Source organism: Phyllostomus discolor, chromosome 2 (assembly GCF_004126475.2).
Source record: "Phyllostomus discolor isolate MPI-MPIP mPhyDis1 chromosome 2, mPhyDis1.pri.v3, whole genome shotgun sequence".
NCBI lineage: Eukaryota > Metazoa > Chordata > Mammalia > Chiroptera > Phyllostomidae > Phyllostomus > Phyllostomus discolor.
In genome coordinates this window covers 206,133,658-206,157,391 of record NC_040904.2, presented here as the reverse complement: position 1 = coordinate 206,157,391, position 23,734 = coordinate 206,133,658, and the positions used below count along the sequence as shown (strand labels likewise).

Here is a 23,734-nt window from a genome sequence, read left to right as displayed (position 1 = left end):
AGGTTCTCGGGTTGTTGTTGCTCTCCTTGGGCCCCCTCTGCCCACTGTTCTCTCCCCGTGGCTGTCTAAAGACGTCAGCTGGTCTCATGACTGAGCTTGGGCAGCCAAGGGCAACCAGCCAGGGCCGACTCTGGACATTACATAACCAGGAGGCTGTGGCTGTTTGCAAGACTGAATCCAAAGCAACAGGTTCTACAAACTCAGTACATCTAACCCCGGGACCTCAGGATGCAGGTCTGCCTCTGATGGATGGATGGGGACTTCCCCAGGGCTGTGTCATCCACCCTCAATGCTGGTGATATGAATACGAGCAAGGAGTGAAGGAGCTGGCAGATCACTTGGACCTGAGTGCACTGATCTTGACCTTCTGACTAGTCACCCGTGAGTCTTCTCTTCCCACCTGACTACAGTTCCTAAAGGCAGGAATCCGTTTTCCTGGCACAGCGTGCTGCATAGAGGGAGGTATTTACCAAGGTGGGGGATGGACCAGTTGGCAAAGTATTCAATAGGGTGAAGCTCCCGTATGCCTTCCCAGCACCTAAAGCAGCTCCTGTTTTGAAGTAACATGACCAGTGTCCCAGGATCCTGCAATGCCTCAGCCATCGGGGCTCTGAGGGGCACCGAGCCCAACCCCACGCTGTCTACAGTTGGCAGAACTGAGCCCAGGAAAAGGCGGGATTGCAAGGTCAGGGAGCTGGTTAGAGTGGAGCTGAGACCAGGAGGCACGTTCTCTGGGTTTCGAATCTGCTGTTCTTTTCCTTGAGGAGGACTTCCTTAATGTGCTCCACAGCGGAAAGATACTGAGGACTGTGTTGAGTTGTATGAATAGGCTTAGCAAACGGTGCTACCCAGCTGGGATGCGAGATAGGTAAAGAGAGTGCAGTTGCTATCACGGAATGAGGTCTCTGTGATCAGCACAAGTTCAATGTAAAGATTCAAGGGGTTAAACCCAAGTTGCCACTTCGGTGGCTACTCAAGACCTGTGCGTTGTTGAAACTCAAAAAAATCAGAGCTCAAAAGAGCCCGTAAGACAATTCAGCCCATCCTCCTCATTTTACAGAAGGGGAGACTGAGGCTCAGAGATGGCTGAGCAGTGAGTTGGCCAGGGTCTCCTAGCTACCAGGTACCAAGGCTGTCCAGTGTACGGTTCCAGAACCCAGCCTCCTAACTGCCTCTGAGGGACCCCACCTGCACGGGCTCTTGGATGAAGCAGCGGCCATCCCCTCTTCCTACCTCCCCCGCCCCCTTCCCACCCATCCCTTTCTGCTGCTTCAGCAACACCCTCTCCAGCAGGGCAGAAGGGCTGTGTCTGGGGTTCAGACACTGAGCAAACACACATCCTGGTTCCAAACCACCTGGCCTCCACCGGCCTGGCCTCTTCTGGCAAAACAAACCCAGAAACGCTTCTGAAGCCGGCTGCCGTCACTCACCTTCATCTGCTTGATGGTGTAGACCAGTGTGCCAAAGGGCCCCTCCTTCACCAGCTTCTTCCCCACCACTCTGGCCCGGATCACTGCAGCAACAGGCAAGACAGAGACAGGGCGGAGGTTAGAGAGGACTGAACCACATCAGAAACCGCATTCCGGGCGGCCATCAGCGCCCCCACCCCCGGGGTGCCTAGCGTTGCTTGCTTCCCTTTGAGCCAACTCGAACAGAATCAGAGCAAGAATTCAGATGAGAGACACTGCGGGTGGGGAGGGAGGAGTGGAGGGAGAAGGGAAAGCAGCCATCATTCTAGTAATGACTCCAGTGTTCGAACCCGCTGGCCCTGGAAATCCCTAGGCTGCGTTCACCCCTGGAGGAGTCTCCTGACTGTGGTTTCACCCTAATCCCAAATCCACTTCACATGCCAGAGCTTCCTGCCCTCCCTCCGTGGTCCACCTGACATGCCCATGGTCTCCCAGACTTAGTCTCTTTCTACCAGGCCCCCTTCCTAAGCCTCGTTTGGGGCTCCTCCTTTGCGTGTGTAAATTCACTGTGTCCTGACAATGTCTACGGGGTTGCCATGCATCCCAGCCGCCCCGCAGGCCCCAGTCAGCACCCTAAAGAGATGCTGGGCACCCAGCACTCTAGAGCAAAGGATGTGGTAGAGTGTCACTCAGGGAGGGTGTGGTGGTAGGTGGGGAAGGCTTGGGAGTGTGGACTCGGGAGCCAACTGAACTCTTCCAATCCCAGCTCTGCTCTTACTGGTATTATGACTGTGGGCAAGTAGTTTTGTTTCTGGTCCCCAATCTCCTCCCCTAATGAAACCAGGACAATAATGGCACCCATCTCCTGAATGGAAGGGTTAGGCAAGATAATGCACGTGAAACTCTTGGCACTGAATCCTGGATGTGGTGTACATTACATACATGTTACTGTCATCATGGCCAAAAATGGAATGGACTAACCAAGAGAGCATTGTTACCAGAATAATAGCTCCCATTTATTGCACACCTACTATGCACAATAGTACATCTCACTTATTGATTCACCACAACCACCTGACAAGGGGAGTACTAGCACCCATGTTACACAGATGAGGAAACTGACAGAAAAGTGAAGCTACTTCCTCTGAGCCTCAGTGTTCTCATCTGTAAAGAGGGTGTAACTCCACACCCTCTGGAGTGAGGATCAAACAAAAGATCCTAGGAAACTTCATACTACAGCATCTGGGAGAAGGAATATGCTCGGTCAACATTAGCTGACTATGAATATGAAAACAATTAGACCCAGTGTGACAAGGGCTAGAAGAAGGGCATTTACGATGTGCAATAGGAACACAGGAAAGAGAAGGGTTGACTCTGAGATTATAAAAGAAGCAGGGTTTTCTCTTTTTCACCTTTTGTGGAAAAGATGCTGTCTTCCAATAATTGTAAAACCTGCACATGGAAAATAGGTCTCGAAGACAGCATTCAGAAATTGCATAGAAGCTACATGCATTGGCTCCACCAAAGAAAAACATCATCTAGGAATAAAGACAAGTAACCAAAGCTGGGGGGGCTGCCATGAGGGCAGGGAGTCTCCATCAAGGGGGCCTGGATGCTAAGACCTTGGCCAGAATGGAGTGGATTCTGCACACACAGCAGCCATGCTTTGAAGTACAAACTGAACATGCATGCATGCACACACGCACACACACACACACACACACACACCTGCCCATTCTGGCAGCTCTGTTGTCCTTCCCCATTTTGGGTGTCCCACCGTGTTTCTCAATGATCAACTCTCCTCTTTTATTTTAATTCCTTACTAGGAACCCAATCCTCCATCCCAACTGGCTCCTGTCCTGTTCCTTCCCAAATGAGCCGGGATCCTCCTTTTCCCAGTCAGACACAAAGTCAGGACTCCGATGAATCAACAGCCCCCCCAGACCTTCTCGCCAGGGGCGGCAAAACACGGAGCCCACTGGCAAAGTCAGCCACTTAGCGGGGGCAGATCAATCTGGGAAGACGCGAGTGGCTGTTTCCGAGTCTGCTCTAAAAACGAGAGGCTGGCGAGACCCCAGGCCAGCCTCCCTCCCTCAAGATTCTGCCCGCACCCCTGTGTCTCACTGCACAGCAGCACCCTCGGCAGGCAGCCACCCTCCCAGGGACCCAGGGACGCCTTCCTCTGTGTTCACTCCCACGGGCAGGGCAGGTCGCAGCAGCTTAGCTGTCGGGCAGAAAGCACAACTGCCAGGACTTCCCTATTGATTCTTCCTGAATGCACTTGGCTCCCTCTTCTCCCGCTTGGTGAATGCACAAGGTAAACCAGGGAATGAGGCTTTGCCTGGGGTTGGGTGAGGGGGGGCGAATAGCACAAGGTCCTTTAAATAGCTACCTTTTCCTGGCTCAGACATGGCTTGACTGCGTTCAGACATAACATGTCATAAGCAGACTCGTCCCGTAAGTCTGGGCACTTCTGGAAACTTCTGCACACACGGCGAGCCAATTCCTCGCTTACCCTGAAATGGCCTGAGCTTGGAACCTTTTCCTCTTGAGAGAAGTTCAGTGAAAAGGGAGTACGTTTTTGCAGTCAGGGAGCCACATGTGAGGCTGTGTTCCACTGTTACCACGACCTCAGGCAAACCCCTGTGTCCCCAGAGTTCTTTCCTCCTAAATCTCTCTGATAATCTTGGCTCAAGGCCCCTCATGGGTCTTACAAGTGAGGCACGTATTACGAGCGGAACAGAAACACAGCATGGAAAGCACTGAAGAGCCTGGGCTCAGGAGCCTGACTGCTTGGGTTCAAATCCCAGCACTGGCACTGTACGACCTTAGGGAAGTTACTAAACCTCTCTGTGCCTCGATTTCCTAATCTCTGAAATGGGAGTGAGTGTACCAACACCGGGTACATTTGCTGTGAGGGTTAAAAGTACAAGCACTGAGAACAGTGGGTGGCCCAACCCAAGCTCCATGTGCCCTGTATCACTGTCACTAGTATTGTCACCGCTACCGTGACTTCTATTGTTATCTGTCTGTCTGTCCTGGAGCATCTCAGGCTTCCAACGTGTCCTGTAAGCTAAGACCTCGGGGTTCACCCTAGGATAGGAAGAAAGGCAAGTTCATGAAAATACTTTGGCCTTGCAAAATCTCAGGGAGGGAGAGAGGAGCCCACGGGAGCTGATCGGCACACAAGTGCCTGGAGCACCCACTTCATCGCAGACACCTGTCCCATCTCCTCACCCGCGTGCAACTCAAGTGCAGACAACCAGGACCAGAGCAGATCTCATGGCCATGGTCCAGACAGACCAAGAGGGCCCAGCATAGAGGCCACACCAGTGTTTTCCTTACAAAAAAAACACACACACACTAAAATTAAATAACATTCTGCTCTCCTAAATAGCTCCGCAAAGTCCTTCCAAAGGAAAATCACTGGCCAACTCCAAATCCGCCTGTTTGGTCTGTGAATTTAATATGTCTTTATTTGCTTCAGTCTCTCCTCTGCAAATTCACATGTGTGCTATTTTGTACTTTCCTTTTTGGCAACAAGCGTGGTCCCAAGGCACCCGCCGGCCCAGGGGCCACAGTGGACGGGGAAGGTGTGGCCAGGGCACGGTGCTCCTCCGGCAACAGGAGGCAGTTTCCAAACCGGGAGCTGGCAGCACGTCAGGCCATTCCCGCCACCTTGATGTGGTGGCTGGAGGCCAGCTCTACCGATGGGCTGGCTGACACTGGTTCTCTTTCTTCTCCTCCACGCTGGGGAGTGGCCCACACTGTCTACCCAGTGTCCTCCAGTGGCTACACCAACATGGGTGTGAACCGGGTTGGTGTCCGGGAAACCCGGCTGGGTGCTGGGGAGGGTGACAACGAGACGTCCAAGTCCCGTTTCCTACCTCCACAGAGCGCAGTCTAATGGGAAGACAACATTTAAAAGCTCCTTGCTAGAGGGCTCCATGCCAAGGTGCACAGCACTAGTCAGAGAAGGGGGTTGAGGTGCAGCCTGAATCTCAGTCTTGGAGTCTCTCCTACTCCTGGGGAGGGAATCTGGGCTCCCGGGGGGGGGGGGGCTCAAGAGAAAACAGAGTAAAGAGTATTTTAAACTTAAAAAGTGTGTAAGAAGAATCTGACCAGGTTCCGTGTGCTTATGTCATTGGCACACAGACCCGGAAATATACAGAGGGGAGCAAAAGGTAGGTTTACAGTTGTGAGTACACCAAACACAGAGTTTATTCTTGTGTCGTTATTTAGTGTTGTGTGATTTTCCACGTGAACAACTGTAAACCTACTTTTGCCCCACCCTGTGTGTAGGACCCACTTAAACATATCCTATACCTCAGGAAATTATCTTGCCTTCCCTTCAATAATTTCTGGGGAAGGGCTATTAAGAGCTTGCACAAACAAAGGGAACAAGGCCTATCTCTTCCAGAAATACAACTGTGTGCTGCCTGCCCACACCTCCATACACAGTCATATAGACCACGAGCAGCATGAGTTTTGAACAAAAACCAAATCCATTGGCAAATAGGATTCAGCGGCTTACTGGTGTGTCCAGGAATTATACATCTGCTGTTCCTCACCATATCCAGAGGGGGACGAGACACCCATGAGCCGACCCCTACCTCCTCCCCTTCCCCTCCCCCTCCCATCCTACCATCTGCAGTCAAATCCAGACTTTTCTCCTCTAAACTGATGGCTGGCCCCACTGGTGGGCTGCAAGGCCGAGTCTGGCTGCTTTTGGACCCAAGGATCCCTTAACCGGGTTCATGTATACCAACTTAGGGCCAGCTTCTGCCCCTCTTAGCATCCTGTTGAGAGCCTGTCCATGATGCAGGGGGTCGATTCACCTTCGACCATCTAGTGGGTAAGGTGGTCTCACTGCCTCCTTCCTGTCTCTCCGAAGGCCCTGTGCTGATGCCAGAAGAAGTGAGGCACACCAGTATAGCAGGGAGGATGCATTTCCCCAAAAGCCGAAGTCACTGTTAGTGTCAGCTCCAGGGAAGGGGTGGTTCTGGGCCCCAGCAGGCAGGATGTGGGCGGACAGAAAAGCCTGGACCATGGGCTCACCTGTCTTCTCAGGCCTGCTCTTCGAGGGATGCCTGCGATCCAGCTTGTCTAACGGTCACTTGCTGTTTATTTCCCTGTTGTCATCCTCACAGGGTGGCAAAGCAAGGGTCCTTTCTGGGGCCAGAGTGCTTGTGGCACAGACAACAAGCAGGAGGCATCACAGCAGGGCATGCGCAAAGCCCATACGGCTCAGCCCGCTAAGCTTGTCCCTGGTCCTGTGCACCGTGACTTTTAGCCCATCCACGGAGGGCAGAACCCGGCTCTCCTGCTCCTCTGGCTGCCCACCTGCTGATTAACTGTCCGCTCCTTGCCTTTCATTGCATCACAGCAGTGAGTCTAGAGCAGAGGGAAGGAACTGGAACACATTGGTAACAACAGCTACCATGTATCAAACCCCTCCCATGCGCCAGGCAGTACACACACGGCATCTCACTCTTGTACTCAGGGTCGCCCTATGGGGTGGCTATTATTGTCCCCGTTTTCCATACCCTGAGGGCAGGGATAGGTACCCTGAGGACAGTTTTGCACTCCAAGGAAAAAATTGGTGGGTCCCTCAGAAAAGTAGACTCCGTAAAAACCTTTCCACAGGATTAGTGCTATTTGCAAAATAGGTCATAATTTTTCTGCACCTCCCCACCCCCTACTGTCAGCTCTGCTAGGGATCAGAAAGGAGGAACGGTTTCTAGGAGGAAGGATCCCCTGAGAAGCCCCCAGTGATCCCCGCATCCCCTTGACCACCCCACCATCCATTCCCAATCACTCACACACACATCCTGTGATTGGTAATAGAATCTACAATTAATCACCATTAGTAATGTAACAGAACATCATCTGTTTAGCATACTACACTCCCAACAAGGCTTTCATGGAAGAAAAAAAAAACTTAGAAACCACAAAACCCAAAGACCATACGTTTTCTCACAACACTCGAGTCTGAGGTTAGACTGATTAATTAGGTGGGACAATGTGCATGTAAAAAGGCACTTTGTAACCCTGAAGCTAAACAGATGACACACTGTCATGTGGCTTCCATCGGAGGAAGACAGCAAGGGGCCGGATGTCTTTCCTCGGCCCCTGACGATCCTTAGCCCCCACCTCCGAGACCCTGTTCAAAGCCCTCCTCCACTATCCGCTGCCTGTTGGGTGATGTCTGTGTTCGAGCGAAGAGCCTGCGGAACTGAGAGAGGCCTGAGGGGCCTGCCCACCTGGATGCTTCTGGTCCCCAGCCTGTGTGTTACCACGGCCCCAAGCCCCGGTGCAGAGACTCAGGAGCTACCAGGTCGGCTCGGCAACCCCCTAGAGAAGTGGCCGTGATGCACCACAGCGAACAGGCACAGAGCACGTAGCACCCGGATGAAGTCACCGCCCTGTCACTGTGTGACCTTGGGCAAGCCACTCCCCATCCCAGTTTACAAACTGGGGTGATGTTAACCCACCCCAAAGGGTTCTTGGGGTGACCCAAGCCCCTGACCACACCCCACCAATGCTGCTCTCGTCAAGACCAACCATGACCTCCATGCGCTCACCCTGGTCGGCAGCGGGCCCCTCGTCCTCCTGTTGCTCACACCCAGCCCATGGCGTTCATACTGTCAGCACGACCCGCAGCTCCCACCGTTTTGCATCCTCCCACCCAGAACCTCCCTGCCCTTAATTCCTCTCTCCAGGAGTCTGCATCTCATCTACACGTACACCTGGAAGTTCAATCAGATGTCGCAAATTCAGCCCGTCCCAAACTGAGCTCGGGCTGCCCTGACTGGGACACCCATGGGACGCACCGCTCTCGGACACATCGTCCATGCACTTTGTGTGTTTACCGATTGGCTCCCCCTGCGACAATGGGCAGGTTCTTTGTTTTACCGACTGCCACAGCCCAGCGACCAGAAGACAGGCAGGCACACAGCAGGCCCCTGATATGCATTGTACTTGCTGACTATGAAGCTGAAAGTGCCACACACGGAGGGGGATTTGAAAAAAAAAAAAAGATAAATAGCTCCCCTGGGTCACGTCTGGCAAACGATCAAGAGCTTCGGAGCCTCCGTCGATTGGAAGGGTGCGTGGCAGTTCCCAGCTCACAGGCTCCCGTAGACATCTGCTCGGCAATCGCGCACCGAGCGTTGCACGAGGCTCACGGGGAGGGGAAGATAAATGAGGCCCCGGGGAGCTCAGAGTTTAGAAAGACAGGCAAGGAGACAGGCAAGTGACATTCGAGGATGGCAACATGACATTGAGCCAGAACAAAAGGGCTGGGATGGCACGAAGAGGGGGGGACATTTGTCTGAGGGGAGGATTGTCAGGAGCTCCCCGGAGGTGACAGCAGATCTGGGGAAGAGACTCAGTTCGCTTTATCCGAATCCGGAGGAAGGAGAAGCCTGGATCGGACCTGGGGGAGGGGCTAAGGAAAGCGGCTGGGGGTGAGGCGGAATGGCCAGGCTCTGAGCAAAGCCGGGATGGACCCCCATCTCCCCCGGAAGATGGGGGGGCGCGTAGGGCAGGGGGAGAAGCGTGAAGGACGTGGGGCAGAGCAGCCTGCGGGAGGAAGGAACGATCCTCAGAGAAGCCTCACAAATTCACAAATAGGCTCTCCCTGCGCCCTACCCTGGTCCCCGGAGAGCTCTTCTCTCTTGTCCATTTCAAAGGCCCTCTTTGTTGATGTCAAAGCCGGGGCCAGACAGTTAAGATGCTCTCCGGATCAAGATAGGGAGTCTCCAGTTCAAAGCCTGTCCTGACTAAGTCTTTCCGCTCAGTAAAAATATTAATCTTGGTTTTATTTAAGCAGGGCTTTTTTTGGCAAGAAATGAACCCCTGTGGCTAAAAATAACCCCCCCCACACACACACACACACATACACACATACACATACACACTCGGAGAAATCTGGAGAGCTGCAAATCATTTCAACCCAAGTTTCCATCTCAGGGAAAGCTATTAAAACCTCTCTCTTCACAGAGGCTCTTGGTTCTCAGGGCCTGCCTTGTGTTTGGGGTCCCCGAGGCCAGGCTGTCCTGGCTGTGCCCTGTGCTGGGCCTCCTGGCACAGAGGAAGGAGGGGCGTGTGCGGGCTCCAAGCTCCCCCCACACCCTAAAAGCCCTGTGGGTTTCTGCTTGGGCACTCCGGGCGGTGGGGGCGGGGCGGGGCTCCTGACGTCTGTTGTAAATGGAATGAAGGGGCCCAGAGAGGGGAGCAAAGGGAACACAGGTCCAGAGAGGTCAAGTCGTCTGTAACTTGGACATTTCCAGAAGGAACACAGGCAGCATCAGTCCCTCACTCCTGCTTTCCTGTTTTAAGAGATGATCTCAATTCCAAACTATTAAAAGACACGTTTTGAGAGTCACCAACCTAGGCATATGCCTAGACTTGGGATGAATACATTTTATTTCCAGTCTAACCACTTTTAAAGTTACCCACCCTCAATTTCTTCCTGGGGCCAAAGCCAGCAGCGGAGAAAGATACGGATCATTGGGCCCAGCCCGAGGCAGGAGCCCCAGAGCTGGCTGGTGCTTGGACTCAGGGCTGACTCGGTCGGGCAGCGTGGACCATGTCGGAAGGGAGGTTGTGTTTCTGTGACCCGGGTTTCTAAGAGGCCAGGAAGGCAACGGCCCCAAAGTGTTCACCAACCGTGACTAGAATCGCTGAGGCTTTTGCTTGGCAAAGGAGGGTCAGGAGGGAAATTGCCAGGCCCCGAAGCTCAGAAAGTGGGAAGAATGGTCTTCCCGTAGTCCCCTTCATTCTCCCAGGAACAAACGGAGCAACTGCCCCGCCCACATCCCTACCTAAGCCTCCCTTGGTGTCATGGCCCCCACAGGATTATGCTCGAGAGCTCAGTGAGTGGTGCCTACACAGCTCTCCGAAGCTGGAGCCCCACCTCAAGCCCGCCACCCCAAAGCCTCCAGCACGCCCACTGCACCCCCCACTGACCTGTCCTGTGATGCCCCTTGTCTTGGTGAGAATGACCTGCTCCCCAGGCATCGGCCCCACATGTCTGTCTTCTTGTAAGACGCCCCCCCAGCTGAAATGCCACCTCTTCCAGGAAGCCTTCTGCCTGGCCCAGGCCACACTAGTTCTTCCTGTCTTCTGCTCGGATTCCTTTCTGTGTGCACATGCTCTACCTGAACGATAAGGTCCTTGGGACTCACTGGCTTGAGTTACTAGATGGAGGGTACTACAGCTGCTCTTCTAGCACCTAGCACAGTACCTAGAATGTGGCAGGGGTTCCCAAAACGTTTGTTGAATGAACAAATGAAGCTACAAGAAGGAATCAAAGGTCGTGTGATAAAGACAGAGATGGTTTCATGTTTAGGCTCTTGGGAGTCCTAGTTCCTAAGGGTCACCCAGAAAAGAAGAGGAGGGGCAGGTAGCAGTGTGATGTGAGGAGCACTGAAATGGGACCCCAATTCCCAGATACTAAAGATTCACATTCAAAGAAAGGTAAGGCACAGGGTCCTGTTACAGGAAGCCCCAGCTAACGTGTCTCTGTGGAGGAGAAGCACCCAAGTTCTGCCCACAGATGGGAAAGCCAAGGCTCAGCATCATGAAAAAGGTCAGTGGGTGGTGCAGCCCCTACAGCAGCCTCCCCCGCCCCACTCCTCCTCCCATGATGGGTTCTTGGAATGATTTCACTCATTCATTCATTCATTCATTTACCACTGAGAAGTGTTTGAGTGACTACAGGCCTCAGATGCTATGCTATGACTTGGGGATTTAGCAGTCAAGAGCCAGACAGCATCCCTACCTTCAAGAAGTTTATTTCTATCTCGTGAGACAGGAAGACAGGCGGTTATAGTCCTGGGAGCAGCAGGAACATGCGGCAGACACACCCAGTCACAACAGGCAATTTCTGTGCTTCATTCGGGGCGTCGACAGTCCCCTCCTGACCACCTTAGCAGAGCAAACGCCTCAGTGACTCTGATCACAGTTGGTGAACATTTGGGGGCAGTCCCTTCCTACCCTGAGAAACCCAGATCACGGACAGGCCGTCGCCCCTTCTAAGATGGCCCTCACTCCCCAGGTAAGCCAGCCCCGCATCCAGCCCCGGCACTGCTATGGACGCATGGCGCTGGTCGGAGGTGTTCGGCCAAACCTGGAGTCTGAGAAGTCACCAAGAGTCAGACAAGAGAAGGAAAGAAAAGGCATTCAGGGAGAAGAGGGAGCAGAGGCAAAGACCTGCAGTTTGGAGAGCCCAGCCCACTGGGGTGACAGCAGGCAGAGTGTGGGACAGGGGCAGGCACGGTGCGAGACGAGAGGTAGGCAGGTAGGCAGGTAGGTGGGGTCAGGCTCCAACAACATGAGTGTCATTTCTCAGGTGGGTTTCCACTCTCTGAGGGCAGTGATAAAGACATCACTTTGCCCCTACCCTTCACCTTTCGCCCAAATGGGTAGGACCCCAAAGCACCCGGAAACCCCTAGAAACAAGTCCTCGCTTTGCTTGCCTGCTTTGCTTCGGACCCACCCGTGGTTCCGTTCCAGTGCCTATCCCATTTCTGATCTTCAAAGTCAGGTTTAATGAATTACCTTCTTGCCCACACCCTCCCTCCACTCAAGCCCTTAACCTTTGAGAGTGGTTCTGCCTCGGGTGTTTGGCTGGCTCGTCTCCAGTGCATCCCCGAGCCCAGGGTGCAGGCCAACCTCCAGAAAAGCCCCACCGCACCCAGGATCCAGAGGCACGACCTGCTCACAGTCCTGCAGGCGCACAGGGGCGGGGGACTCCGAACCAGCGCCCCCGCCCCAAGTGCTCCAGCCCTCCCTAGGGACCCATGGGAAACTCTACCCCACACAAGAGGCCACCAGAATAGCTGCCTGGTCTTCAACCACGGCCCCTTTGAAGCCGTGCCCAGACAAACACCACCCCGACGAATGGTTCTCAGAACTCGGAGTTTTCGGGTCAGGTCATTTCGTGAGACGAGAATGGCCGGCAACATCTGAGGAGCGGTCTATAGTATTTTATTTTTTCTGCTCATGGAGATTTTGTGAGCTAGGGGAGACGAAGGACTTCAGGCTGGGTCCAGGGGCGGGATCACCATTAAGACCAGGGTCCTCCCTCATGTGCACACCAGACCTGCAGATGCATGCGTCTCTGCAGACAGACAGTGAATCTGTTCCCACAATGCTCTGGGGATGGGCGGGAGACTTCGTTGTGGTTTTAAAAAGCAGCAGTGTCCTCTCTATGTTCTGTCTCTGGGGCTCATGCAGAACAGATGCCAAGAAGACCCTGGGATATCTATAACTTAAACTTTGGGTATCTTTTAACATAGTCAAGACTTCCCCCTCTTCTCTTTAACTTCCTAACTTCGGCCAGGAAGATTGTGGGCACCAAGTGGACACAGATCAGAGCACAAAAGCAGGTGTCCCCTGCCCCAGCTCATTCAGAACCTGCCCACCAGCTCACAACCATGGCACCAGGGAGTGGGCACTCAGCCAGGAACAGGTATGAGGGAAAACAAGCCCCGAGTACAGATCTGCATGCCCTGAGACAGTTACCGGGGACAGTTACCAGGGACAGCTAATGCTGAGGGCAGGGAGGAAGGGCTGGAGATAACATCCAAGTGCCTTTTAAGGAGGCCAAGGAAAATAAAATAAATAAAAGTAAAGAATGCTAACTGCTGCCCTCTTTGGTCAAAGTGGGTAATGGCAGAATTAGAAAGCCAATGCCCAGTCACGTTGAGCAACCTGCCCTGGCTGACAGTGCGATGGGGTCATGGTGTCGGTGTCAAAGAAGAAAAAGACCACCTACCCCTTGAACACCTTCTGAAAGGAGCCCACAGCACCCTTAGCCTTTTGTTCATTCAGTAGATACTTGAGTGGCTACTACATACCAGGCAGCATGTGGGGTGGCAGAAACATGCAGTGACCAAGACAGACACACCTTACAAATATCTAATCTTTAAAACTAACTTGCAAGATCATAGCGTTATTTCCACTGGGTAGATAGGAAACTTGCCGGAGGCCACACAGCAAGGAATCGAACCCACAGGTACCTGGCAGCAAAGCTCATCCTCTGTCTCCTACTGGACATTTTCACAAATCTGAAATAATTAACAGCAAGTCAAAGGCATCCGAAATGCAGAGAAAATGAAGATCCCCAAGGCTGAATTATCAGAGAAGGACTCTTACAAGCCACAGATAGTAAAAACTTTGAGGTGGGGTTAACTCCCCAAAATAAGTTCAATGATCAGCCTAAGGCCCCATGGTTTGAGCACAGGCCTCAGGACCAAGGAGAATGACAAGGGGGAGACAAGTGAGCTTTTCTGGACACCTGATAGGTAGCCCTGGGCTACCTCTGCTCAGGTGCAGGGCCTCGGGGTCTTGGCACATGCTGTTCCCTCTGCATGGAACTCTCTTCTGCTCCCTTTACCTAGAACCCCTACTCATCCTTCACACTTCCATTCAAAGGACACTTCCTCAGAGGAACACTTCGCTGACCACCTGCCCCCACCTCAGACTAGAACAGGATGACTGTTCCAAGTTCTCGTCGTCCCCAGTGTGTATGGATATGTCTGTGCATCCATTTGAATACTCTCTCATCCCCTCTACACACACACACACATGCACACACACAGTTGTGCTGGAATCACGTATTGTTTTGCTCACCATTCTATCCCCCAAGTCTCACTCAGTGCCTGGAACATAGTAGGTGCTCAGTAAACAACTGCTGGGTGGAAGGAGACATCTTTTGTATCTCAGCACCTATTTCTGGCTTCCCGAGACTCTCCCACCCCATCCTCCTCTGCTGTGCCACTGTCTCACCTGCCATACCTAGCTTCAGTTTTCCAAGGCCAATTCCACTGCCGAGCTGACCGAGAAAAATGCATTGGATTTTGCTCAATGGAAAGAAAAGGGGAATATTTCAGGCAGGAGGAATAGCATGAGCGAGGGCACAGGGATCAAACCGAGCCTGGAGTGTCAGAAGTCACGTGGCTAAGGGACCGTGAAGACTCGGGCTGGAGAGAAGCAGAGCTCATTCTGATCCAAGTCAATGCCAGGTTGTCTGGGTGGCAGGAGCTTGAACAGGGGGCTTCTCAGGACTGCCCCACAATCTGGTCTGCACACAATGGCACTGCTTCTCTGTGCCCAGGATCCTCAGCCCACTGGGCCCTACCTCATCCTGTCCTGACAATCCTCCCCTGGCTGTGCTCACGTTTATGGGTGTCTTAGAGAATGGACTCCTGACCCAGCCCTCCGACTCTGCCAGGCTGGGCAAGATACGTGAACTCTGCAAGCCTGTTTCCTCACTCTCGGAAAGGTGAACTGCATTTTCATACGGGCAGAAAATAACGAAGGGAGAAACCACCTGTCACAACTTTTCTCCCCCAAATCCAAACCCCTCCACCCCAGCCCCTGCCCAGTTACTTCCTAACAGAGTTGTCTGTAGACAGTTGGGACCGCTGCATGTTCATACCATGGATAACCCACAGGCAGTTTCCACATCTCGCGTAGGTTCCTACTCAGCTACCAGGAGGCTCCCTGCACCAGGCCAGGTCCAAGGAGTCATGTTTTCTGGTCTGTAGACCACCTACAGTGCAAGAACCTCTCCCAGCAGAGCCATCTGCCTACTGCACAGACCATGTGCTTAATGAGAGCTAGCCCTTTGCTGGGTGCTAGGCACTGTCGAGGCCGATTCCCATACCACAGAGCATCCACGGCTCAAGAGACTTCCTCCCATCACCTCTGCTGTACGCCTGAGGCTGGAGGGCTTCCAAGAGTGATGGCCCGTGACCCTGGGCTTCTTACCCTATCTGTCCATGGGAAACTCATACCGAAAGGTGGGCTGTGGTTGTCCCTGAAGCACGCTCCCAACCAATGCTCATAGGTGTTCCTGACTTAAAGGATGCAGAGCAATTAGGGACGGACACATTTTTCCTTGACGTGGTGCTCTCAGAGAGTAAGTAATGGCAGTATCAGAATTGGACATGTTTGGCCAGACATTGCTACAAAAAGCAGGGGAATGGTCTTTGAGGACAGTGGCCAATTTTCCCTATTTTTTAAAAAGAGATTTTATTTATTGGCAGAGGGAGAGAAACGTCAATGTGTGGTTGCCTCTCGCATGCCCCCTACTGGGGACTTGGCCTGCAACCCAGGCATGTGCCCTGACTAGGAATTGAACCAGCAACCCTTCGGTTCACAGGCCGGCACTCAATCCACTTAGCCACACCAGCCAGGGCCAACTTTCCCTATTGATAAGAATATTGTTGTCATTGATTATAATGCTGATTATAATACTGTCGATAATATTGTATGCTATCATCTATCAAGCAGTTACTACCACCTTCAGTGCTAAATGCTTTACATGGATCATCCCATTTGAGCCTCCTCAGGACCCTATACGGGAAGTGCTGTCTAACCCTATCTCCTAGAAACTGAGGGTTCTAGAGACTTTTTAAGTGACCTCCCCAAGATTATCTAACTAGGACACGGTGGACCCAAGGTGCCAATCCAGGCAGCCGGACTCTGGAGCCACTACCTCTCACCACCGGGTCATACCTCCCTTCCAGAAGCACATTTTGACTACATTTCAGTCATTCTGTTCAACTGCCTTTGAATTTCTTCTACAGACCCATGCCAGGGTTAATCTGGCAAGTATGGCAACAGCTCTGACCTGTGGCAGCCTGCTCCACATTGAACCATTTTTGGCTGTACCAAAATCCTTCTTTACACTGCCTCCTGTGGCCTTTCCCTAGCCAGTGGGCATCTTAGGGCTACACAAAAGAAGACAGTTAAAGGGCATGGTCATGTTGACTAAATCATTTCCAGAATAAATATTTTTCATAGATTTTGATGGCCTTCCACCTATGTATAAAGTGGTTCCCAGTCCCCTCATCCTCTCTGTCTCACTGGGTGCCCTTACTGCTCTAACTGTATTTCGTGGAGGTGGTGGGGGGCATGCAATTTTCCCAGGGGTTACTGCTCCGTGTATGAAGTTCAGAGAGACTTTGCCCTCCCCTCCGTGCATCCTTTTACTCTTGGCCTTGCAGTCCCACACTTCACTGCCATCCATCAAGACCTCTGGTGCTTTCCAAAAAGATTCCGTCTCTCAACTTTGACACGATCTAATAAATAACTCTATCTACTCCATTAAATAACTGCCCTTATGTGGGTGTGGAAGTAAAGGAATGCGGGGTGGGGAAAAGGAAGTTGCATTACACAGAAAATACTGAGCAGAGGTGAGCAGCAGGAAGAACCCTAGGCCACAAACTGGGAGCTAGATTTTCTTTCCAGTTCTTCCATTCACTGGCTCTGTGAGGTCTGACAAGTCAGTTCCCTCTTAGAACCCTAGATTTTCACTGTGGAAAATGAAGAGCTTGGACTGGATGTATTCTAGGGTCCCTCACGACCTAAAGGTCTAAGGTTGTTTTACCTTCATTTTATATTTCTATTTCAGGCATTTCCCCTGGGTTCTGCTTTCTGCTTCTTGGTAATGGTCCAGGATGTCATGTTCTCCCCATTTGCTGGGTCACAAATCACATCTCTGAAAAGCTGATCAAACTTGAATAATCAGGATGCTTCAGGGGGCCCCCTCTGACCTTGTCTTAAAGGTCTTCCTTGGTGACAGCATCAAGTCCAAAGTTGGCTAAGTCAACCCACCTGGTCCATCACATTGCGAGTGGCTCTCACCAATCTATCATCTTTATGAGCCACGGTCTTTTTTTTTTTTTTGCAATAACCTCCTGCTTTCCAGGCTGACAGACCAGCAAAGAGTTTATTTCCAAATAGTTAAACATCCGTGAGATCATCTCAATGGTTAAAGTCCATTGTGGGTCCACTGGATGTTCACGTCAGGTGGGGGCAGGTGCATCCTGACCTTGACGCCAGCTGGGGTTTTCTGCCGTGCGTGTTCCCGTATCTACCTACAGAAGAATTCTTAAGGATGTGGGGAAGAGGGCTTCTGTGTTTCATCCCCCAGTTGTGTATTAATCTTGAGGTGATAAAAACACTTCCAGAATGGCATCCCTAGGGGGACTGTGAGCTGATGACATGATCCTCACATGTACCAGGGGGAGAATACGCCACGTCCTTGAAGCTAACATTCAGCTGCCCCTGCCCTGAGGGTTCAGTGTAACAGTAGCTAAGACAGTGGTCCCACAGACATGGAGATTTTCCAGCCCAGTCCAGTGTTCTAAGTAAACTGCTCCCCCTCCAGTTCTCTGGTACTGGGAGAAGCACTATCCACCCTGTGGGCCCTGGATGCCTTAAATGCTCCTTGAGCTCCTCGGAGAAAGCCGTTCATAAAACAAGCAGGAGCGCTTCCTCCACCACCGCAGGCCGCACGCCCCTGAAAGGCATGCACAGAGGTGCAAAGTGCAAGCTGCCCCCTCGATCCCAAGTTCAACCTCAGCCCAACCCCGGCCAAGCTGCCTCGCAGCCCAGGAGATTTGTATTTTTGGAACAGAAGGAATATTCAATATTTTCCACTCTGTTAATATTTTCACCTTCATCTCCTGCCTCCTCCCTCCTGCCCCCAGGCCCCTGGTTGGGGTTGGTGGGGGGGGGGGCTGTTTTTTTGTCAAGGCTAAACAAAAACAAAACCAGGTCTAGGCTAAGGCCAGCAAATCGTGATATTCTTGGCAGATTTCACTACGTGCCAGCAAAGGCCGTCAGCAAGATCGACAGGAAACACCTTGCAAAATCCACCGGGAGAAGCAGAGGCCGCTGAGAAGTGAAAGGCGGACACGCTCTGGGTCCATGTGACTGGCTCTCGAGGCCAGGGCACAGGAAATGGCTGCGGGATTCCAGGCCTCGGGAGGGTGGACACACAGCTGTGTGGGGCCGTGCAGACCCCTCTGGTGTTTTCCACCGGGAATTCCTTTAACCTGCGCGTCTGTTCCAAGTGCCTGTGCATGATGTGTGCTGAGGGGACCCAATAAGGTCAAAGGCAGAAAGGTCAAAGACCCTTACCAAAGGCCTTCGGGGCCAGGGTTTAGCAAAGCGACATTCTCTGTGAAAGAGGGGTGCACAGTGCAGTGGTCAACAGGGTGAGGACTTGGGTTCGCATCCCAGCTCTAACTTCTACAAGCTGTAGACTCTCAGGCAACTCCTTGAACCCCTTCTATCCTTGAAAACGGAGAGGCAGTTGTCCCTGCCTCCAAAGGTGGTTGTGAGAGTGAAGTGAGATGCTGAGAGTAAGAAACAGCGGTGATAATGAGTATTTCACTAGAGGCCCCCTCTCCCAAGGCAGCCAAGAGGCCAGAGGGCAGCGGGAGAAAGAACAAAGCAATTCTAGGAAGACAGAAAAGAAAATGCGGAGTCCTCGCTGGGACCCACAATGGGGCAGCACTAGCTCCCAGCCTGGCTGCCAGCCTTCCCCTCTGAAGGGTCGGCTGCCCCACTTACTCTTGTCCGCGCATTGCGATTTCAGGTCAGGTTGACGCGGGGGGCGTTCACTGGTATCAGTCCAAGCGGAGTGGACACTCAGAGCAGCGCAGGAGACGGGCAGAGGAAGCACTGCAGGACATGCTCCTGAATAATTAAGTCCCGCAGGGTCACATCTTGGTCCCTTTCTCCCCAAGGCCAGGGGGAGTTTGGCTGAGCCAACATGGCTGATCAAAGTGTGTGGGTGAGCCCCCCCAATCCTTTCTCGCAGGGAAGCCGCGGGTGTGGGAAGCCAGCGCTGATATGCAAAGTATAAGGCGGAGAGCCATGGAGTTGGCAGGCCTGCTCGGGCCAGGGTCAGCGGCCAGAGCCCGGCATTGTTCTGGCTGGAGGAGGGAACAGCCAGAAGCCATCATTCTGTGGGGGAACCAGGGTAGAGCGAAGGCCAGACACAGGCCAGTTAGCGTCTGAGGGAAACCAGGGCCCCGTTTCACTAAACAGGAGGTGGGCCACCCTGCCATGGTGGGGACACTGGCTACATGTAGCGTCGTCTAGCACCCATGGGTCCCCAGGTCAAGCAGCAAGCCTACACACGGGTGCAGAGGAAATGCCAAGGGCGTCTTCACACGCCCCGGCCTCTGCCATAATGAGGTGCCGGTTGGGAGCCAGATGGGCTAAGGGCACATGTTTCCTTCCTTCATCCGCTGCTTGGTGATAATCACAGGTACTCTTCCAGCACCGCCAGGAACAGTAAGCTGGGGGCAGGCAATTCTTTGAAGCTCCAGGTGTGGTCAAAAAAAGGAAGGTTCAGATCAAAGAGGGCACCCCTTTTCATGTTCAGCTGAGCTCATGCCTCTCTGGCTTGAGACTGAAGTCAGCAGTAAGGGGGGGCAGGGGGGCGGGTGCTACTGAGAAGCGCAGAGCTGAATTTAGAGTTCCTTCTTTATCCCTGCCCCCTCCTTCTTCAGTGTTAGTGCACTCTGGAGGCCAGAAACTATGCCGGTTTCGGCTGTGCCAAGTTCAAGTCCACTATAGGGAGCAAGACGGTGGTCTCCTCCCATCCACAAGGATGTCTCTGGGGCAGCGAGGTCCTTGTTTTGCCGCAGAGATCCTTGTTAGGATCTCTGTGCCCCCGTTATTAGGGGCCCCCGTGCCCCATCACGGGGACCCCTAATAACACAGGAAGGGTGTAAATTTCTTCATGCGGTTGTCTCCCCCCAGCTTGGCCAGAGGGCTCTTCAGCCCCAATACCACTCCCCTCTGCTGGCCCCAGCATCAGATCTGGGAAGGCTCAGGCCAGTGTGCTGCTGAGCCAAACACATGGAAGTTATGCATGTGGGAGAGGGATGGACTCTGTCTCCCGGGCCCGGCCCGGCGAGTCTGCAGTGGGTAGACAGGTACTCTTGGCTGAGCTGTGAGACCTCAGTTCCAGCGTCCTGGACCACTCACTCATGGGGTAGCCTTGGGTAAGGAACTTCCCACCGTGGGCTTATATTCCCGACCTAGAAGCAAAGAGATTGAATAAAGGCCCTTCCAAGTCTATGAGTCCGCATGGCCCTGCCTGTGGTCTAGAAAGCTCATCTGGGTGGTGAGGAAAACCTCTTTAAATTCCGGCCCTTCCCCGCCGGGCGCGCCCCACTGTGCACGGAGCCCGACTGCTGACCTCCTTCTGAGGCTTTCCCTAGCACAACAGCCGGGAGACGGCAGGCGCTCCCGGGGGGCCCGAATCTCCGCAAGACCTGCTGCTTCACATCGATGCAAAAGAATGTTGTCCCGGGAGGCCGTCTGCCCTTAAGTGGTGCTGTAAGGACGCTCTTTCTCGAGTTTCACCCACTCCAGGCTGGGGCACAGGCGCTAAGGGCGGCGCTGCTACTCCCTCGCCGGGTGAAGTGCAGTGCGGGAAGGCCCTTCACCTGTCTGAGCCCCGACTTCCTCGTCTATCAAAAGGCACCCGTTCGTGAACTGAGCAAACATTAGAGTTTCAAGTATGTTCTAAGCACTGAACGAGACACATGAGGTCTCTACACTTTCGATGCTCAATAGTGATGGGGAAGACAGACAAAATAATAAAACAAATACCCAGTGTAACGTCAGGGGATACAGAAGGTGGTGGCGTGGGGAGCATTTTAAGATATAAGGGTAGACAGGGAAGGCGACGTTCGAGTTGAAGCCTTCACCACGAAAAGGAGCCGGCCAATGAAAATCGGGGGACCGTGCTTTCCAGGGAAAGCGGACGGCAGTTTCAAGGGCTGAGACACAGGGACAGACTTGCAGCCCGGAGCATTCGAGGAAGAGCTAGAAACCCGATGTGGCCACAGCAAGGCAAGGGGAGAGAGGCCAGATCCCACAGAGCCTTCTAGAACTTGCTAAGGAGCTGGGAAGCCACTGGAAGGCTTTGAGCAGGGCATTGCCAAGATCTGGATGACATTTTTAAAAGGTCACTCTGGCTGCTCTTTGCAGACTGAATGGGAGAGGAGGCTGGAGTGAAAGCAAAGGCCTTCATAATAATAGTCATACCTCGCCTTTCCCTGCCCAGCTCCCAGGGTCTCCGTGAGGTTCCCCTGAGGTTCATGCTGACACCTAGGAAAGCCCAGAGGCGCAGGAGGAGGCACAGATCCTCACATGTTTTGAAACCATTTTTACAAGTAGGAGCTTGCAGCTCTGGCACCAGCCCTTTGGAACGGTGTCCCTGTATGGATTTCAAGGAAACAGGGTTGGGCAGCAGGTTCTGCCCTGCCTGCGCTCTGCAGCTGTCCGGGCCCAGATGAGCTCACATACTTAACCCAGCAGCTCTGCTCTCAGCCACGCCTGGCTCTGCTCGTGCTGCTGCTGGTGCCGGCTGGGGGTAAGCTAACACCCAGCAATGTGGAGAAGCTGACACCCGTGCAGATCCACTCTCTGGATCCTGGCAGAAGCTCATCCTCTTGGCCTCACTTTCAGGCCTGACTGGGAAGGAAAGAGCGAGGGAGCTGGAGATTTGTGCACTTAGTTTCTTTCAGAGCAGCCTCTTGCCAGGACCACGGTCACCCAAGCCCCAGGACCCTGGGAGAATGCCACTCCCCCACAACCCCCAGCCCTAGTGCTCAGAGCAGCAGGGCTTGAAAGCTCTGTGGGTTCCAGCCTTCTGCCTTCTGCTAGGGTTTGGAGCTCTGGCTTGGAAGCTGGAGGTCAGCCTCCAGATTTCCAGCAGCTTCTCAGGGCCATCATGGGGGCCGGCGGGCGAGCAGATGTGAAAAGGCCCGGCTGAGTGCTGCCATCCTTCACTCACTCACTCACTGACGCTTCGGGGTGACAGGCTTTGGCTGAATAGTGGGCACCCCAATGCTCAGCGAATGTTTGGGGAATTTGAGAAAGCACCATCAATTGTGTCCCCGCTAAAATGCCAAACTATTTAACATGGCAGGAAGTTCACAGAAGAGAACGATTAACAGGATGATGAGCATCCAGAAACCCCCACACCACACTGACAGCATAATCCATGGATGCTCAAGTCCCTTGTGCAAAATGTGGCATCGTATTTCCATGCCAGCTACACACATCCTCCCGTACACTTTATTTAGACCATCTCTAGATCACTTACAATACCTGGTACAATGTAAAAAGTTGTTTATGCTGGGTTGTTTGGGAAAGGAAGAGGGGAAAGTCTGCCCGCGCTCTGTACAGACACAACCTCCGTAGGCCTACCTCCGTAGAACACATCGGCAAACACGCAGCTTTTCTTCCTTAACATTCTGAACTGAGGTGGGTTGAATCTGTGGGTGCAGAACCCACAGATACTCGGGGCCCACTGTCGTGAGTACAGTTCTCTTTAAAAACCGAGTGTTACTTCTTGGGACGTCCCTTGCCTGTCGTCTGCACAGTAGGGACACTGAAAGTTCCTGAAGCCTCCCAGCTGGAGTCTGACAGAATGAGACGAAAGACTCTTCCTCCCCCCACCCCCGCAGCTCCCGGCCCATGCACTGCCTGTATGTTTTCTGCAGCTTTCTCCACGCATTTTTATTTCCTTGTGTCGTTTATTTTTTACACAAGCAATACAAACTTTACTTAAGGAAAGAAGGGAGAAAAAAAGAGGTGACTAAAAAGAAAACTATACGATAAATTCCTGAACTCCCAGTTGTAACTTTTTCATAGTCGTGTGACCTTCGAGACTTGTCCCCGTGCTCGTGCAAGCCTGTGGATATGCTCTGTCCCCCAAGTAGAATCCTATAGAATAATATCCTTGTTGGTGATCTTGGGTTTTTTCAGTCCTAATACGTCAGCTTCTATAGCTCTGCCTCATCCCTTTGAATAGCCGTATTTTCAATTGTATAAATATACAACTTGTTGGACATGTTTATAAACAACTCCGAGATAAACATCCTTGTGTTTATGTTTGTGTACACATGCACATACACTTATATAAATGTTTGTATACGTATATACGCAAACATATATACACACATCTTTGCATGCTTACCTGATGTTTTCCCCTGGATCTAGAATTTATCCCTCTCTAAACCTGTCATTTTAATATTGATTGTGTCCAAGTCAGCAGACCCTTCCCACTCATGGGTCAGCTACTCTGCCGACACTTAAGTTGCACACTGAGCATAGCTAAGGTAGCACTGGGGGCATGGTTTCTCAGGTCCCCCAGCTCAGTGCTACTCCCCCTGCCCTCCCACTCACAGCCCCTGCTCCTGCCCCACTGAGGCTAGCTGGCGGTCAAGCCCGGAAGAAACCCTATCTGCCTGAATCCTGTCCCTTTTCTGCCTTGTTTGGGCCCATCCTGCTATTTCAAAGTTTCTACAAGGTCTGAGTAAACATCCCAGGACCGGCAGGGTCAAGAGGAGCCCAATCTTTCACGTCATAAAGTCGTGGGTGGAGGCCACCTCCCCAGACGAGGTCCCTCCCCGCCTCTGCATGCCCCGTTCTACTTATAAATGCTCTCCGCTTGCCATGGGCAGCGTCAGTGTGCCGCACGGGTAGGG

The 23,734-nt window shown here is 52.8% G+C and overlaps 2 protein-coding genes across 2 annotated transcripts in view; one reads left to right on the top strand and one right to left on the bottom strand.

Annotated features, from left to right (window-relative positions):
- SYN3 (synapsin III) overlaps nt 1-23,734 on the top strand; it is a 409,092-nt gene that overhangs the window by 152,090 nt on the left and 233,268 nt on the right. The window lies entirely within an intron of this gene.
- The window catches only part of TIMP3 (TIMP metallopeptidase inhibitor 3), a 57,858-nt gene that overhangs the window by 12,288 nt on the left and 21,836 nt on the right, over nt 1-23,734 (bottom strand). Inside the window, exon 2 of the mRNA XM_028531936.2 lies at nt 1,431-1,513. Within this exon, the coding sequence (XP_028387737.1) occupies nt 1,431-1,513 (83 nt within the window). The remainder of the gene's footprint in view (nt 1-1,430; nt 1,514-23,734) is intronic.